Source organism: Vidua chalybeata, chromosome 24 (genome assembly GCF_026979565.1).
Source record: "Vidua chalybeata isolate OUT-0048 chromosome 24, bVidCha1 merged haplotype, whole genome shotgun sequence".
Classification (NCBI taxonomy): Eukaryota; Metazoa; Chordata; class Aves; order Passeriformes; family Viduidae; genus Vidua; species Vidua chalybeata.
This window is the reverse complement of record NC_071553.1, coordinates 994,605-1,010,412: the sequence shown is the minus strand read 5'-3', so window position 1 is coordinate 1,010,412 and position 15,808 is coordinate 994,605. Positions and strand designations below refer to the sequence as shown.

General features: G+C 56.7%; 1 protein-coding gene across 1 annotated transcript; it reads left to right on the top strand.

Moving 5' to 3' along the window:
• The first annotated feature begins 864 nt into the window (after positions 1 to 864).
• CSRP1 (cysteine and glycine rich protein 1) lies at positions 865 to 15,808 on the top strand. The gene is made up of 6 exons (XM_053964108.1): positions 865 to 954; positions 7,681 to 7,793; positions 12,622 to 12,790; positions 13,189 to 13,315; positions 15,042 to 15,135; positions 15,408 to 15,808. The coding sequence occupies exons 2-6, from the start codon at positions 7,682 to 7,684 to the stop codon at positions 15,482 to 15,484; spliced, it is 579 nt and encodes a 192-aa protein (XP_053820083.1). The 5' UTR covers positions 865 to 954; position 7,681; the 3' UTR covers positions 15,485 to 15,808.

Here is a 15,808-nt window from a genome sequence, read left to right as displayed (position 1 = left end):
TTCCACTACCCCAGGTTACTCAAAGCCCCATCCACCCTGGTCTTTGACACTTCCAGGGATGGGGCAGCCACAGCTGCTCTGGGCACCCTGTGCCAGGGCCCTACCACCCATATTGTACAACAATTCCTGCTGAAGTCTTATAAACTCCTTTTTATTTGTGGAAAAGCTGCAGTAAGGCCTCCCTGGAGCCTCCTCTTCTCCAGGTGAACACCCCCAGCTCTCCCAGCCTGGCTCCAGAGCAGAGGGTCTCCAGCCCTTGGAGCAGCTCCGTGGCCTCCTCTGGGCTCACTCCAGCAGCTCCACATCCTTGCTGTGCTGGAACCCCAGGGCTGGAGGCAGCTCTGCAGGTGGGGTCTCACCTGAGCACAGGGGCAGAATCCCCCCTGCCCTGCTGCCCACGCTGGGGGATCAGCCCAGCACAGGGGGGGTTCTGGGCTGCCAGGGCACGTTGAGCTTCTCATCCACCAACACCCCCATGTCCTTCTCCCCAGCGCTGCTCTCTGTTCATTCTCCAATCTTCCAACGTCTCTTAATTTAGAGGAAAACGTTCAGCAGAACCAAATAGCGCCGAAACACCTGGGAAGTGCTCCGGCCGGCTGGGAACCAGGGGCTTTTAGGGCCCCGGAGGATCCTTCCCCTGGTGGTGGGACGGGGCTCCCGCGCAGCGTCAGGAGGTGCTGAGCGCTGTGGGGGCCGGTCGGGCCGGGCCGGGCCGGGCCGTCCCCCGCCAGCCCCGTGACATCAGTGCCGCCGCCGCCGCCCCTCGACCCGCCCTGCCCCGCCAGCGACAAAAGCGCCGAGCGACCGCTGGCCCCAGCGCGGCTCCCGACACCGGCAGCGGCACCGACACCGAGCCCCACACCCACCCCGGATTTGACACCGAGCCCGACCCCGGCGCCGGCACCGACCGCGGATTTGACACCGAGCCCGACACCGTCCACGGCCCGGCCGCAGGTGGGTGCGGGGCGGAGGCGGCCGCCTCCCCGCCCGTGCCCGGGGCTGCCGCTCCCCCAGCCCGGAGCTGCCTCCGTCCCTCTCCATCCCTCCCTCCATCCCCTGAGGATGCCTCATCCCCGCCGCCCCCCGGCCCGGCGGGCCGCAGCGGGGGAGGTGCGGGGCTGAAGTGGGGCACAGCCCCGCCGTGTGCCCGTGGGTGGGCACGGGAGCGGTGGGACCCCCTGAGGCTGCTCCCGGTGCCGGAGCTGCCGCGCACATGGCGGGATGCGGAAGCCAAAGCTCTTGCATCAGATCGACTGAACTCAGTAAAGCTCATTTCCAGGGAGCCTGGGGCAGCTCAGATGTGGGCTCAGGTCAGTTCGCAGAGGAGATTTGCACTGCTGTGCACCAGGCTGGGCACAGGCTCGAGCACAGCTCCAGGTGCTGCTTTCCAGCCTCAGAGCCCTCGGCCTGCGGGATGGGGGTTCAGGAGCACTGGGCAAAAGCCCCGGGTTCTGCCAAGTCCCTGTATCAGATCTTCTGTCTCTCTCTACATGTGAAGGGGACGGTGCTAAAATAGTGTGAGGGGTGAGGCTGGCTTTGGGCGCTGCTCCTCCTGGCTCTAGAGCTTGGGGAAGGGTGAGAGGAGAAGCCCTGCAAGGAGGAACTGTGCTCATTTGCTCTGTTCCTGCTGGAGCAGAGGAGCCTGAGGTCAGAGCAGGTCTGCAGCTTCCTCCTGAGGGGCAGTGGAGGGACAGCTCTGATCTCTGCTCTCTGTGAGCAGGGACAGGACCTAAGGGAATGGCTGGGGCTGTGTCAGGGGAGGGTTAGGCTGGACATCAGGGAAGGCTCTTCCCCAGAGGGTGCTGGGCACTGCCCAGGCTCCCCAGGGAATGGGCACAGCCCAGAGGCTGCCAGAGCTCCAGGAGTGTTTGGACAGCGCTGCCAGGGATGCCCAGGGTGGGATTGTTGGGGTGTCTGTGCAGGGCAGGGGTTGGATGTGATCCTTGTGGATCAATTCCAGCTCAGGATGTTCAGTTATTCTGCTGGGGGTGAGGCTGGCAAGGTGCAGTGGGTCCTGGGGAGGATTCCCACGGAGCTCAGGGCTGTGCTGCTCCAGTGGGTCATGGGTTCTGTGCCAGCCTCTGCTGTCCCCTGGATCAGGGGCTCTCCAGGCAGGATGGCAGTGCCTGAGAGCATCTGAGTGCGCTCCCTGCTCCTAGAAGGCAGCACCAAGTGGGGAGGATGCAACCAACTGGGGCATTTCAGGGCTTTGGGGAAGCTCAAGTGGGCTCAGTCCAGCGATGGATCTTGATCCCTGTGGGAGTCACGAGCTTTTCTTAGCACCCCTGAAAATGCTGTTGCTTTTGTTCTGGATAAAGTTGGGATTTTCATGGAGGACCCTGCTTCCAAGGAGACACAGTCTTAAGCTGCACCAAGGGAAATATAGGATGGATATTAAGAAAAAGTTTTTTACAGAAAGGGTGATAAAGCTCTGGAATGGCTGCCCGGGGAGGTGGCGGAGTCACCACCCCTGGATGTGTTTAAAAAAGCCTGGATGTGGCACTCAGTGCCATGGTTTAGTTGAGGTGTTAGGGCTGGGTTGCACTCTATGATCTTGAAGGTCTCTTCCCACCTGGTCATTCTGTGAATTCTTTGTAAGCCATGCTTGGGAGCCGTGTGCACAGGCAGAGGCCCGTGGCTGTGAGAGCCATGTCTGGCTGGTGGCTCAGCTCTGTGCTGGCCTCTCTCAGGCCCCTGCTCTGCACAGCCAGCCTGAGGCTGCCTTTGTGCCAGAATCATTTGATTGCTACTGGAGTCAAGCCTGACTGCTCTTGGAGTCATAGAGTAGATGAGCCACATGTGAGCATCACTCTTGAGCTCAGAGCCTCCTGACTTCCTTCCCTCCTATTCCAGCAAAGCCCTTAGAGGTGTCTGATGCGATCCAGCTGCATCTCCTGGGACAGTTCTGTGATTTCTCCCTGGTAATTCCCAGTGTTTTCCCATGTCTCTGAGCTCACCAGCCTCAGGTCCCCGTTCTCTTGCTCACCAGTTCAACATCACTGGGTCACACATGACCTTCACTTATCCTTGTTTACACTGTTGGTGGCCCAGAGTCTCCTCACATTACTGCTCCTCCCAGTTCATGACACAGCAGGGGACAAGGGGACAGTTCTAGCTTGCCCCTTGTAGAGCTATTCCCACCAGTGCCCAGGTGATGGGAAAGCTGCTCTGTGACAGTTCCTGTTTGCCTGGGGCAGAGCCCTCCATGGGTCTGACTGCAGGTCCTGATGCTGAACCCCTGGTGCCATCCCCTGGGGCTTTCCCAGGGGAAGTTCCCTGGTGTATCCCTGGGAGCTGGTTCCTCTCTGCTCTGCCCATGTCTCATCTGTCTGGGTCCCTCTTGCTTCAGATTTCTGCCCATTTTATGGCCATGCCAGCTGCTCTCCAAACTGGAAGGCACTACTCAGACCCCAGGGCATGGGGCTCCTGCTGTGGCTTTCTCCCCTTTGACTCTTCCCTTTGCCAGGGCATGGATTAATTCTGCCTGGACTGCTGTGAACAGGCTTAGGAGTGAATTTTGTGCAGCACTGATGGTGCTCTTCTGTCATTCACTTGTTTTAATGCTCTCATTTGGAAAAAAAGGGACTTTTTATATGGGTCAGTATGAGTCTGCTGTTCCTCAGTGATCTCCAAACACAAAGTGATTGCTCTGCAATTAATTACTGTAGGATTTTAGTAGGGCACAGACACGGGAAGATTTTCCAGCTATTGCAGAAGGTTTGATGCTTGAGCTGACATCCCGGTGGCTGCAGGGATGTTCCTCAGAGTGACAGGTAGGACCTGCCCTGAGTGATCCCACGGCCATGGGGTTGCATCCACACAGTCCCGGGCACTGCTCCAGCTCCAGCAGCTCCCACCCAGCTGCTCTCAGGATGGCAGGGTGGAGGGTGTCAGCTTTGGGGGCAGTGACAGGAGCACACTGACCTTTCAACCCGCTCGAACAAGAGGATGACTGTGTTTCTGCTGTCTGATGGCTGCATCAGCTCACTGCTTCCCCTTACAGCCAGTGATGACAACCCAAAGCACCCGTACACACTGGTTCCATACTGGTTTATGCCCGGTTGTTCAGTGTAGCTCACACTGCCTCCCAGACTGGTGCAACACAGCACCTCTGAAACGTACGTGAGTCTGAGCCCGGATTTCATAGAATCACAGACAGGTTTGGTTTGGAAGGGACCTCGAAGGTTACCCAGTGGCACCATAGGCAGCAGCACCTTCCACTGTCTCAGTTGCTCCAAGCTCCATCCAAGCTGCTCTTTTCTGGAGAGCTGGACTGCTGCAACATCAGACTCTGGAACTGGGGTTAATCTCCAGCAAGTGTCAGCCTTGGGTGCTTCTGCACAAGCCTCCCCTGTGTCTGTGCTCCCCGCAGTGCAGCTGCTGCTAAAGGATGGGATCTTGGTTTTGGGGACCTCTTCCCTTATCTGTAGTGGATAATGGAGTGGCTCCAGGGCCAAGCCCTGCTTGGCACTGAGAGTGGTGTTTGTAGGGCTCTGGATATGTTTGCTGGGAGTTTTGGAGCTGCAGGAGGAAGGAGAATAATCTTGTTTTTTTTGGCAGTCCCTTGCCTGTGCTCAGTGAGGTCATTGACTGCAGGATTGTCACCTCCTGTTCCTTATTTTGCATGGGGCCCAGAGTGACTTGGAGAAGTGTCTCTGTGGTCACCAAGGGTTGCAATTGGGCAAAATATGCAAAGTATTCTGAAAATAATGCTGAAGGAATTGTAAACACTCTGACATATCTTAAAGTGGCCATTACTTAGGGAATTGGGAGGATGGATCTGTCTGGATGGCAGTAGTGAGGACTTGGCTGGTCAGGTCCAGGCACCAGAGCAGGGTTTTTCTTTTCCTCTTTTTGCTGCTGCTGAAAGCCTGTAGCACAAACTTGGTCTCCACGTGGCCTGCTGGGCTCACAGCACGTGGAGGGTGTGTTGTGGACTAACAGGGAATTCTCAGCAAATCTTATCTCAGGTTTTCTCTGTGTCCAGCTGTGAGCCCTCACATGGATCCCCAAGACAAAGTAATTTCCATGGTCTCTCCACTCAGAAAATCCATCCTGGTGTGTGCCAGGAGGTTTTGCTGGGATGTGGCTTTGCTGGGGCTGTGTTTGGGCTTCATGGTGAGAGTCACCTGCTCAAATTGCTCAAATGGCATCATTTGAACTGAGTGGAGGCACCTGCAGCCTTCCCATGGTGGATTGAGGAAAATCAGCAGCAGCAAAAGGGCTTGGACTGCTCTTGTGGCAAATGTCAGGTGAGCTTCACCCAGAAGCAGTTTTTCTCCTCCTTTAGACTTCCAGGCAGCTCAGGGGAAGGTGTCCCACTGCTAATCTCTTGGTTTGATGTTCAGGACAAACAAAGCCTCTTCCTTCACTGCTGCTGCTCTGAGGGGAACAAAATGTGCTGTGGAGGCAAAGGGGAGCAGCTGGTCCCAAACCATGGGGTGCACTTGTGGATGCCCTGGCTCTGAGCAGGGAGGGCTGGCAAGAGGCTGCCCCCAAACCAGGCCTGGGGAATCCCAGAGATGGGGTCTGCCAGCTGTGGTGGTTGGAAAGGGATGGGGGACCTGGAAGAATCGTAGCCAGTGATGTGTCATTCCTGTGGTGGGATCTGACACAGGGACTAAAGGGGTTGGTGGGCTCCCACACCATGCAGGGCTCAGGGGGTGCTGCTGGATGTTCCTGCCCTCCAAGGAAACTCCTGAACCAGGTCAAGCACTCCTCCTGACGGAGGGGAATAAACAGGCTCTGGAGAGAAACAGCCTGTGTCCTTTTAAGGCAATCCAAAGGCTGGGACTGGAAGAATCAGGCTGAAAGGGAGGGATTTGGCACAGTGGGAAGCTCAGCCTGCAGGGCCTTTGGAAAAGAGACTTCCCAGCTGCTGTGATCACACCCCAAACACGGCTCCCAGCATCCCGGGAGCCAGCACAGCCTCTCCAGCCCCTGCTCCTCCCCTTCTCTGTCTGCCTGGCCTGCACTGAGACCCTCTAGGCGTCTGGGAGCTGTGGCCAGGATTAAGTGGGGTCAGCAAGTCAGTTCTGACCCCTGCCCTGGTACCCAGGCTGGGATGAGTTTCCCTTTTCCTGGCAAAATACTCCCACACAGGGAAGATCTTGACTTCCCCATGGCCTGGGAGGTGAAGGGATCTTGCTGTTCCTGTGAGCCCTTCGTGCTCCCCCATCTCTGTTTGATGTTTGTACAACCCCCAGTCCTGCTGGGTTTAGCACCCACCTCCCCAGCTGGGAGAGCCACTGGGATTGGAGGCCCAGGGATGGCGATTCAGCTGCCTGAGGTGACCCAGGATCTGCTGCAAGGGGGGGCTCCAAGGCTTCTTGGTGTGCCCTGGCAGACCAAGGTTCCTTCCTCATCTCCACACAGCTGAGCTGAGGGAGGTGATGAGATCCTACACACATGGTGGGCTGGCAAATCTTGTACTCTGAAAATGGGGTTTGGTTTTGGAGACCTTGTCCTGCTGCTTTAGCTGTTCAGGGGTCAGGAAGCACATGGTGACTTCTGCTGCCTGTCCCCAGATGGGAGCAGGATGGGGAATTCCAGAGGTGTTGATGGAAGGAGGCCCCTGGAGACCTCTCAGGCTGCAGCTTGTGCCTATTGACCTTGCTTGTATCATTGGTCCCTCCAAAAAGTGTTTTATTGTCCTTGTAGCAATCCCTGCTGTTTGATCCTCCTTAGCTTGCTCTTGGCCATACTCAACTAGCCTGGCTCCCTCAGAATCTCCTTGCAGGACTTTGCTGTGTGAATGTCTCAAGGTTTATATTGACCTGGTCTTCACAAGTGTCAAGGCCCTTCTGGGCTGGAGCTCTGCTGCTCGTGTCAGCAACTCACAGAATTTTGGAGTTATCTGCAGATCTAGGGGGCTCTTGATGGTGTCTCCTCAGACACAGTTTAGGAATGAGAAGAGAAATAGAAGCATTTATAGCCTGCTGAGGAGCTGGACAGTGGCTTAGGCTGGTGCTCAGGTCTCTGCCCTGCACTGTCTTCTTGTTTTCAGATTCTCCAGGCTCCATGACTCTGCCTGCAGTCCTGGAGGAGACTGAGATACCAGAGTGCAGGAGTGCCTAGGAGGGGTTGGTCAGGCAGGAGCTGACGGTGCTGTGGGACATGTGCCAGAGCCTGGGGTTTGGTGGTGTCAGGGGCCAGCTCCCGCCCTCGGGCAGCCCTGACTGTCCCCTGCCCTGCAGTGGCTGAGATGGAAAAGTTGGTCAGGGAGGAGAAGCTGGGACTGTGTCCATGGCTGTGGCAGCTGTCACTCCAGCACCAAGGCTCAGTCACAGTCACCCTGACCATGGCAGGAGGGCTGTGACCTGAGGAGGTGCCTGGCTAACTCTGTGGGTTGCTCTCTCTCAGCATTGTGCTGCTTCCTCCCTTTTCCTGGCACTGACAGGAGCTGTGAGGTCCCACGGCTCCAAGACAGGGATTTCTGCTGCTCCTGGCAGACAGGACCAGTGGTCCCTGGGAGGCAGCTGGCACTGCTGGCTGCTGGGTCCCCGAGTTCTAATGATTCTGCTCGTTGCCAGCCCTGCATTCTGTGCCCCCTGCAAACACTGTGGGTGCTCTCTGCATGTGTGGATGTGGGAAAGTGCTGGAGCTCCAGGGCCTGCTCCAGCCGCCCCATCCCGGCCCCGCAGAGCCCTGCCCTGTTCCTGACTGTGCTTTCCCCTGCAGGATGCCAAACTGGGGAGGAGGGAAGAAGTGTGGGGTGTGCCAGAAGGCTGTGTACTTCGCTGAGGAGGTGCAGTGTGAAGGCAACAGCTTCCACAAGTCCTGCTTCTTGTGCAGTGAGTACCACCCCTTCCCTGCCCCCCTCTCTGCTTCCTGGGCAAGGCTCCTCAGGCTCTCTCAGCCCCCCAGTGAGGCAAGAGCACAGATCATCCCAGGACATGGGCTGTCCAAGCTGTCAGGGCACACCTCAGCTGGCACCCACACAAAGACTTGGTCGATCCCTACTCCAAGGAAAGGCCAGGCTGGGTCCTCTGGTCTGTGTCCAGATGTTAAGGATTGGAGCATGAGACAGGGCCTCTCCCAGCAATGGTGCCAGGAGGTGGCACATCCCGTGCAATGCTCAGAGGTGGGGCTGACTTTAGCCTTCTGAGTGGCTTTGCCACACTAAAAGGTGATTGAGCCTGGGGAACTGGCATGAAGTCTCCTCATGTCTGAGGGGATGATGGGAGGGAGATTTGGTCCTGTCCTGGCCCTTGTGCTGATGGAAAGCCACCTGAGAAGTGCTGAGGCATCACCCCCAGCCTGTCTGCAGATCCACTGTTACTGAGGGTGTCTCTGGTGTGTGTTTGGACCCAAGTGTCACCTCTGGGGAGGGGCAGCAGAACAGGATCTGGCTGCAAGCGATCCAGTGCCAAGCTCCCTTCCTCTGCCCCCTCTGCAGGATCCTTCAAATAGTGCTGGGATCCTGCTGCAAGCCCCCAGACACTCTTCCCTGCCTTTGGGGATCCCAGGGCTGGTGGTGTTGCAGTGCTGAAAGCATCTCCTTAAACCTGGGGCATCCGGAGGGGCTGCAAGACATTTGACTCAAAAGATGAGCAGTGTCCTCAGCCTGTGTGGTAGCAGATTGCTGTCCTCTGTCCCTGGACACTGTCACGTATCAGAACCAGTGATTCTCCTGTGCCTACAGGAGATGGGGTGTGGAGCAGCCTGGTCTAGTGGAAGGTGTCCCTGCCCATGGCAGGGGGTAGGACAGGATGAGTTATAAGGTCCCTTCCCACCCAGACCTCTCTGGAATTCTGTGGACAGGAGCACACACGTTGCCTGTGTCTGCTGATGGCTCCTCGAGACGTTGCCTCTGCCACAGAGCAGCAGAAGTGCATCTCCATTGCATCTCCCTGCAATGTTTCCTCAGCTGATCCCAGTGCCCTGGTCCAGTCTCACCATCCCATCACAGCAGGGAGCACAGTCGGGATCTTTTCCATAGGGGCAGCAAGCAGAGGTGGGATCTGGAAACAAGGCACACACTGGAACTGATCTCTTCCAGCAGGGAAACTCCAGTGTCCTCATGGGATGATCCCTGCAATGACCCTGTGTCCACCTGTGGGAATCCAGGGCATCTCTGTGGCTGCCCTGGAAGCTCTGGGACCCTGGCAGGGGGTCAGCAGCCCCCCTGTACAGAGCCCTGAGAGACACTGGCTCTGATGTCTGTCCATGGAAAAGTGTTTTCAATCTTACAGGATGAATTACAAGCTCTGAGTGTTTGATATAAGTAGTAATTAGTGTGGCACAGGTGCAAAAGTAGAATTTTAGGATTCTAGATAAGGGGTTCAAAGGGGGAAAGATGGAGGAAACTGGGCGTGCCTTGTCCTTTTTCTTCTCCTTCATGCCCTCCATGTTTCACTGTGCTGTTGGCATTTTTCTGTTGGCTTAGGCTGGGGACACACTGTTCAACATGGGTGATGGATATTGGCACGTTATTGTAAATATGGCACACGTAATTTCTAGTACAGAATGTTTGTAACATCCCACTGAGGGGCAGAGCCCCGCACGCTGTCCTGCCAGACAGACCTGCTGCAGGTCAGAGAGAAAATATTTTAGATGAGAAGAAATAAACAACCTTGAAAACCAGCACAGACGAATTACGACTTCTTCTTTGGCAGCGGGGCTGAAAGACAGAGACTTTCTAATATCTCGGGATTATTTAAATATCACAGATCCCGACATCCACCCAGCCTGGCTGCTGGATCCTTCTTGTCCAGCCTGCCTGGGGCTCAGCACCTACAGCTGGCTGGGACAGGAGGAGAGGGAGGCTGCTGCTCCCTGCAGGGGGGCAGCGTGGCTGGGTGCTCCCATTTGTGGGAGTTTCCAGGCTGCAAAGTTGCTTTGGCTGGTAGGGCTCAGCAGGGGAGTTGTTGAGGCAGTTCCTGGGCAGGACAAGGATGACTGGCTGGGTTTGTATGGCAGCTGCTCTGCAGAAGGAAATCCTGTTTGTTCTTTGGCCTCAGATAAGGAGGGTGGGGAATGTTGCCCTCACCCCTTGTGTACACAGCTGGTTTGGCAGGGAAAGCTGCTGCCATGGGATGCTGGCACCCAGAGAGCAGGGCAGGCCTCCAGGAGCCACGAAATGAGGCTAAAGGCATTTCTTCCAGGTGGGAATACACGGCCAGAGTGGGGAAGAAGTCCCTCGTGTGTGTTCATGGAAGCAAGTGCCCAGGGAGTGGTCCTGGGCTCAGGGCTGCTGTCCCTGTGCTTTGCAGGCATTTGTTATGCCACCCCACATGTACCCAGCAGCTCTGCCTGTCCTGGCTGTGGCTCCCCAGTCAGGCTGTGGCTCGTGTGCCAGCCCACCCTTCTGCCCACTGCTCCCAGTCCGTGCCACAGGTTGTGGGTGGTGCTCCTGAGCTCCTGCATTCCCAGCCTGCTCCCCCAGTGCTACATTTGGGCCCCATCAAGGAACTTCAAACCATTATCTTTAGAGGAGAATAACAAATACTTCAACCAGATCTGCCAAAAACATCATCTAAAAGGAGCCAAGCCTACCACAGTGCATTAGAGCTCAGGGAGCAACTTGGTGATTGACTGCTGGCCATGATCCAGCTGCCTGGGTAGTGCAGCAGAAATGAGCTGGAATGAGCCCCATGGCCTTGGAAAGCAGAGGCAGCTCTTGTCTAATTGTTTTGCAGAGCAGCTCAGCTGCTCTTAGAAAAACAAAGGGTCCTTAACTCCTGAGTGCAGCGCACTGGAATTTCTGCAATGCACAAACCTGGGGGCTGGGTAAGAAAATTTTTCTGTTGCCTCTCAAAACTCTGTGAGTACAGATGAGGGACTGTGAAAGGTTGGGCTGGAGCTCCAAATCCATCCAGATCCCACTGAGACCATTCACTGCCACCCCGGGACAAAGCTCAGGACAAAACCCTTTGAAATGCCAGTGAAAGTGCCCAAATTCCTTCCCGATGGTCTGGCTGAGTAGTGTCACTCCAGGGCAATGCAGAGACCCCAGCAGGAGCCCAGGAGCTTGGCAGCTTTGGAACCAGTTACCTGCTCTGGTCTCTCCCAGCTGGGATCCATTCTCCATGCCCAGCTACTGCTGTGGTGGGAGCATGTAGCCAGGAGAGGACTCTGCCAGAGCCTCCTTAGATGGCAGGAGATGCTTCCCTTTTCCTCCTTGTCCCAGCAGAGGCACACAGGGTTCTCCTGGCTGTATTTAGTCATGGAAGCAGGGCCTTCTGCCCCTGCTCAGTTTGTGCTGCTCCAAGGGGAGAACTCTGCTCTGTTTGCATTCCTGTGATATTGGGAAAGGCCAAGAAACTGCTCTGCTGGCCAAGAAGCTGCTGGAAGCCTCGACATTTAAGGCGTGGAAAGCAGGATGGGGAAGCCGTGGCAGCTGCAGCCGGATCTGTTTGGGGCTGGCTGCCAGCGCTGCTGACTCTGCCCTAGGAGTGGGATCCTGCACGGGGCACGTGAGCACTGGGCATCACCTGGAGTTTGGGTGCTGGTGGCCTCCTGCTGGCTGGGCAGAGTGTCTCAGGAAGGGCTGGGAAGGAACGGGGCAGCTGTGAGCAGAGCTGGGACAGGAGCTGGTGCTTCCAGGACCTTAAGGGGGTTTATAAAAGAGAGGTAGGGTGGCTTTTTAACAGGCAGATAATGACTGGACAAGGGGGGATGTTTTAAAACTGAAAGAGGGGCAATCTAGATTAGATATAAGGGAGAAAGTTAGATTAGATACAAGGAAGTGATTCTCACTCAAAGGGTGGTGGAACATTCCTTCCCAGAGAAGCTGTGGCTGCTCCATCCTTGGAAGTGTTCAGTACCAGGTTGGATAGGGCTTGGAGCAACCTGGGATAGTGGAAAGTATCCATGGCAAAGGGTTGGAATCAGATAATCCGAATTGAAGGTCCCTTCCAACCCAAACCAGTCTCTATGGAAACCTAAAAATCAAGAGAAGGCCTGAGCCCGGCACCAAGCTCAAGCTCTGGGTGGGCTCAGCAGGGCCCCTGAGCCTGGCTGCCATCTCCTCCTGTCCCATCTTACATCCCACATTGACCCCCAGGGCTCAAACACCAGGCTGAGTTAGTGTTCCTCACCTGAGGCCTCCCATGCACACCCCCAAACCCAGGGCTGAGGTGTCAGGTGAGCCTTGGAGCTCTGGAGAGGTGACTGTGCCCAATGTGTGAAGCCTTTGCAGTGCCTCGGCTGTGGTGACGGCCACAGGGCTGCTCTTGGTCCATCCAAACACCAGGAAAACCACATTTGCTCATATTTCTTTGCCCCGAGTGCTTCCTGCTGTGGATTTGCAGTGGACAAGGCGTGGGGCCAGGACATCCATCCCCAGGCCTGAGAATCCTGCAGTGATTCGTAGGGGAAATTCACGCCCATGGTTTAAGTGCAGCTGCAGGAGAGTAGCACCCAGAGGGTTAAGAGAGCTTTCCTTCCCTTGGTATCACCCTGTTGGCTTTGGTGGTTGCTTCCTTTTAAAGCCAGACACTGCTCTTGTTGTGATCCTTATCTGCCCGGTTTGCATTGCTCCCTGCAGCTGGCTCCTGGCGAGGCTTTCCCTGCTCCCTGAGAGCTGAGCTCTGCTGTCCCTGCGAGGGCTTGTTTTCCCCGGCTAATTAGTGAGCTCTGGCGGAGCAGGCTGATGCCACACCCTCCCCTCTGTTCTAGTGGTCTGTAAGAAGAATTTGGACAGCACCACTGTGGCCGTGCATGGTGAGGAAATCTACTGCAAGTCCTGCTATGGGAAGAAGTACGGCCCCAAGGGCTACGGCTATGGGCAGGGAGCAGGGACCCTGAGCACGGACAAGGGCGAGTCCCTGGGAATCAAATATGAAGAGTGAGTTTGAGCCTTGTTTTTGACACGGGCTGTGGGCACCTTCTCCCCACACCTGTCCTGTGGTGCTTGGCTGTGCAGCCTGTGCTGAGCTCCCAGCAGTGTCCATGGGCTGCCTGGCCCCTCTGCCCCTCCAGGGAATCCCACTGAACCGTGTTGGGGGATGGGATGGGATGGGATGGGATGGGATGGGATGGGATGGGATGGGATGGGATGGGATGGGACATGTCTGAGCACTGAGCATGCTCCCCACCCTCTCCCAGCACACAGCCCCCAGTCTGAGCTTTCCATGGGGCTCATTGTTCCTGAACTTCACTTTAAACTGGGCTGGGATTTGGGATCCCATAGTTCTTTCCTGCTGCACCTTGCATCCCTGATCATGAGCTCCCTGCCACCCACAGGGGCCAGCCCCACCGACCCCCCAACCCCAATGCAGCCAGGATGGCCCAGAAGGTGGGAGGAGCTGACGGGTGCCCCCGCTGCGGCCAGGCCGTGTACGCGGCCGAGAAGGTCATTGGAGCTGGGAAGGTAAGAGGGGATGGTGGGCACGGGGATGGTGGGCACAGGGTGCTACATGGCAGGGGCACCTTCAGAGAGGGTCTGGACCTGCCCTCAGCCAGGGCTGGCCTTGGGTCCAATGGCCACGTTCACCTGGAAGCCTGGCACCAAAAGGAGATGTTGGCATGTCTGGAAGCCAGGTTGTCCAGGCTGCAGCACTCTCACAGACTTGTAGATGGGGGAGAAAGACATTTTATATTAAATATTTATGACTCTGCTCAGCAGAGGTCCCAGTGGACATCCTGCTATGGATGTGCTGGGAGGGTGAGTAGTGCCATGTGCCATGGCCAGTGTCACTGTTAACTGAAAGGTGCCTCTTTCTCCCCTCTGTGCCACAGGCAGGGACTTTGGGGCAGGCAATGAATTCCAGTGGTCAGCATTGTCCACAGGTCGGGCAGGGTGCTGGTGAACATTCCTGGGGCTCTTCTGGTGGTGGCTGGGTCAGCTCAGGGTTGGGTGTGAAGGTCACTGTCACAGCCCTGGCACTCCCTGTGCCAAGGTCACCCTTTCACCACGGTTCTTTGCACCCTGAGCTGTGACCTGGTCCCAGCCCAGCTCCTCTGCAAGGCCTGGGGACCCCTTCTGCCCTGCCAGCCCTGGGACCCCAGATGAGGTCCCTGCCTGGAGCTGCCCTCCCCACAAGGTCAGGCACATGCAGAGCTTGTCAGGGACACCAAGCCAGGCTGCTTGGCTTTGTGCCATGGGGACAGGTGGCCATGCTGGGACAGCCTCACCAGTGATGAGGTGTCACTCCCTGACCTGGCTGGGCTCTGTCCTCCTGGGGCTTTGTGCTGGTCCTGTGTCCCCAGAACAAGGAGAGGGGTCAACAGAAAGGGCCCCTCGGCATCATCACCCTCCAGCTGGCTTGTGATGGACGTGTTGACGGTCAGACCAGGGTCAGAAGCTGAATTTACTCTTAAAACCATGATCTGCGCTTCCTGGTCAGCTTCTGGCTCCAATGTTTACAGAGAACCAAAGCTGGTGAAGCAATTACATTAAAGTAGACCCAGAGAGGATTCCAGAGCATGCATTTCATGTGCTAATGTTTGCTGGATGACTCCATCCAATACCTCCTCCTCCAGCCCATGAATTTCACATTTTCTTCCAAAAAAGGTTTCATGTTTTCCCAAGTGTTTGTTTAAATTCCTCGGTGAGCAGCTCTGGCTACTTAAGGTCTGCCTGAAGGCTGTGAGCTCATTTATCTCCAGGGGACTGCTGGAACCACAGGGGGTTATTTTTAAAAACTCTGCTTTTGGCATTTTTCCTCTCTGTTTGCTGCCTTCCTTGGAGCTGTGGTTGTGTGGGGCAGTTGTCCATCCCTGCTGCCACTCCAGCCGTGGGTCTCAGCTGGACAATGGGAGGGATTTATCTCGCTGGTTAAGAGAGAGCAGTTCCCAAAGAGGGGGAGGATTGCTCCTTACAAATTATTGTTGAAATTACTGCACAAATGACTTCTTAGAGTGTCAGCAAAAGGTCTCCAAAAACCAGATCAGCACAGGAGCAGTGCCCACACCTGGTGTTTCCTCTCTGTATTTTCCCTGTGGGACTGGGAGTGCTTTCCAGGGAAAAGCTTTCATCCCATTCAGAGCTCTTTGCCAGCCCCTTTGGATCAGGAGCAGAGCAGGGAGCCTGGTTGGTAGCAGAGCCTGGCTGTCCTGTCCCTGGGGTCTGACCGGGCTCTGCTCCTGTCCTGCAGTCCTGGCACAAGTCCTGCTTCCGCTGTGCCAAGTGTGGCAAAAGCTTGGAGTCCACCACCCTGGCAGACAAAGATGGGGAGATCTACTGCAAAGGTGAGCCCCACCTTCCCTGCTGCCTTGTCCTGGGCTCTGAGGGGAGGGATGAAAGGACGCAGGGGGGTTGGAGGTTGGGGAAGGGGTGGCCCAGCAGCTGCTTTCAGGGAAGGACTGTGCCAGCCACAGAGCTGGAGAGTTTCCTGCTGAGCCAGGGCCTCTGTTTACCCAACAAATCTGGCAAACCTTGTCCTGTCCAGGCAGGGTGTGCCCCTTAGGGAGGTCCTGCTCCTGTGCCAGCCTCACCTGTGTCTCCTTTCCGTCCTTTGCAGGTTGTTACGCCAAGAACTTCGGTCCCAAGGGCTTTGGCTTCGGGCAGGGTGCCGGGGCACTGATCCACTCACAGTGAGCCCCAGGGCTGAGCCCTGCACTCGCCCGAGGCTCGTCCTGCGCTGCCCGCCCGCCCCACGCCGCAGCGAGTGCCCCACTGTCACCCCAGCCACTGCTGCTTCGCAGCACCGGCCCCTCCTGCCCTGCCCCCGGCGCTCCCCGGAGCCGGGGTGGTCCCAGCATTGTCCCTGTGGGGTCCTGCCGGGGCAGGTGGCACAGGGGGGCCACTCCCTCCCACTGCAGAGAGGCCCCGGTGCCCAAGTCCTGCTCCGCGTTGCCCGTCCCGCCGGCCGCGTGCTCAGCCGTGACACCGAGCAAGCAATAAAACATCAGCGACATCAGA

Bases quoted from the DNA above. Each gene is read 5' to 3' on its own strand.
- CSRP1 (XM_053964108.1), top strand. From the start codon at position 7,682: ATGCCAAACTGGGGAGGAGGGAAGAAGTGTGGGGTGTGCCAGAAGGCT. The intron at 12,791-13,188 runs GTGAGTTTGAGC...TGCCACCCACAG, and splicing joins CTGGGAATCAAATATGAAGA to GGGCCAGCCCCACCGACCCC. The intron at 13,316-15,041 runs GTAAGAGGGGAT...CCTGTCCTGCAG, and splicing joins AGGTCATTGGAGCTGGGAAG to TCCTGGCACAAGTCCTGCTT.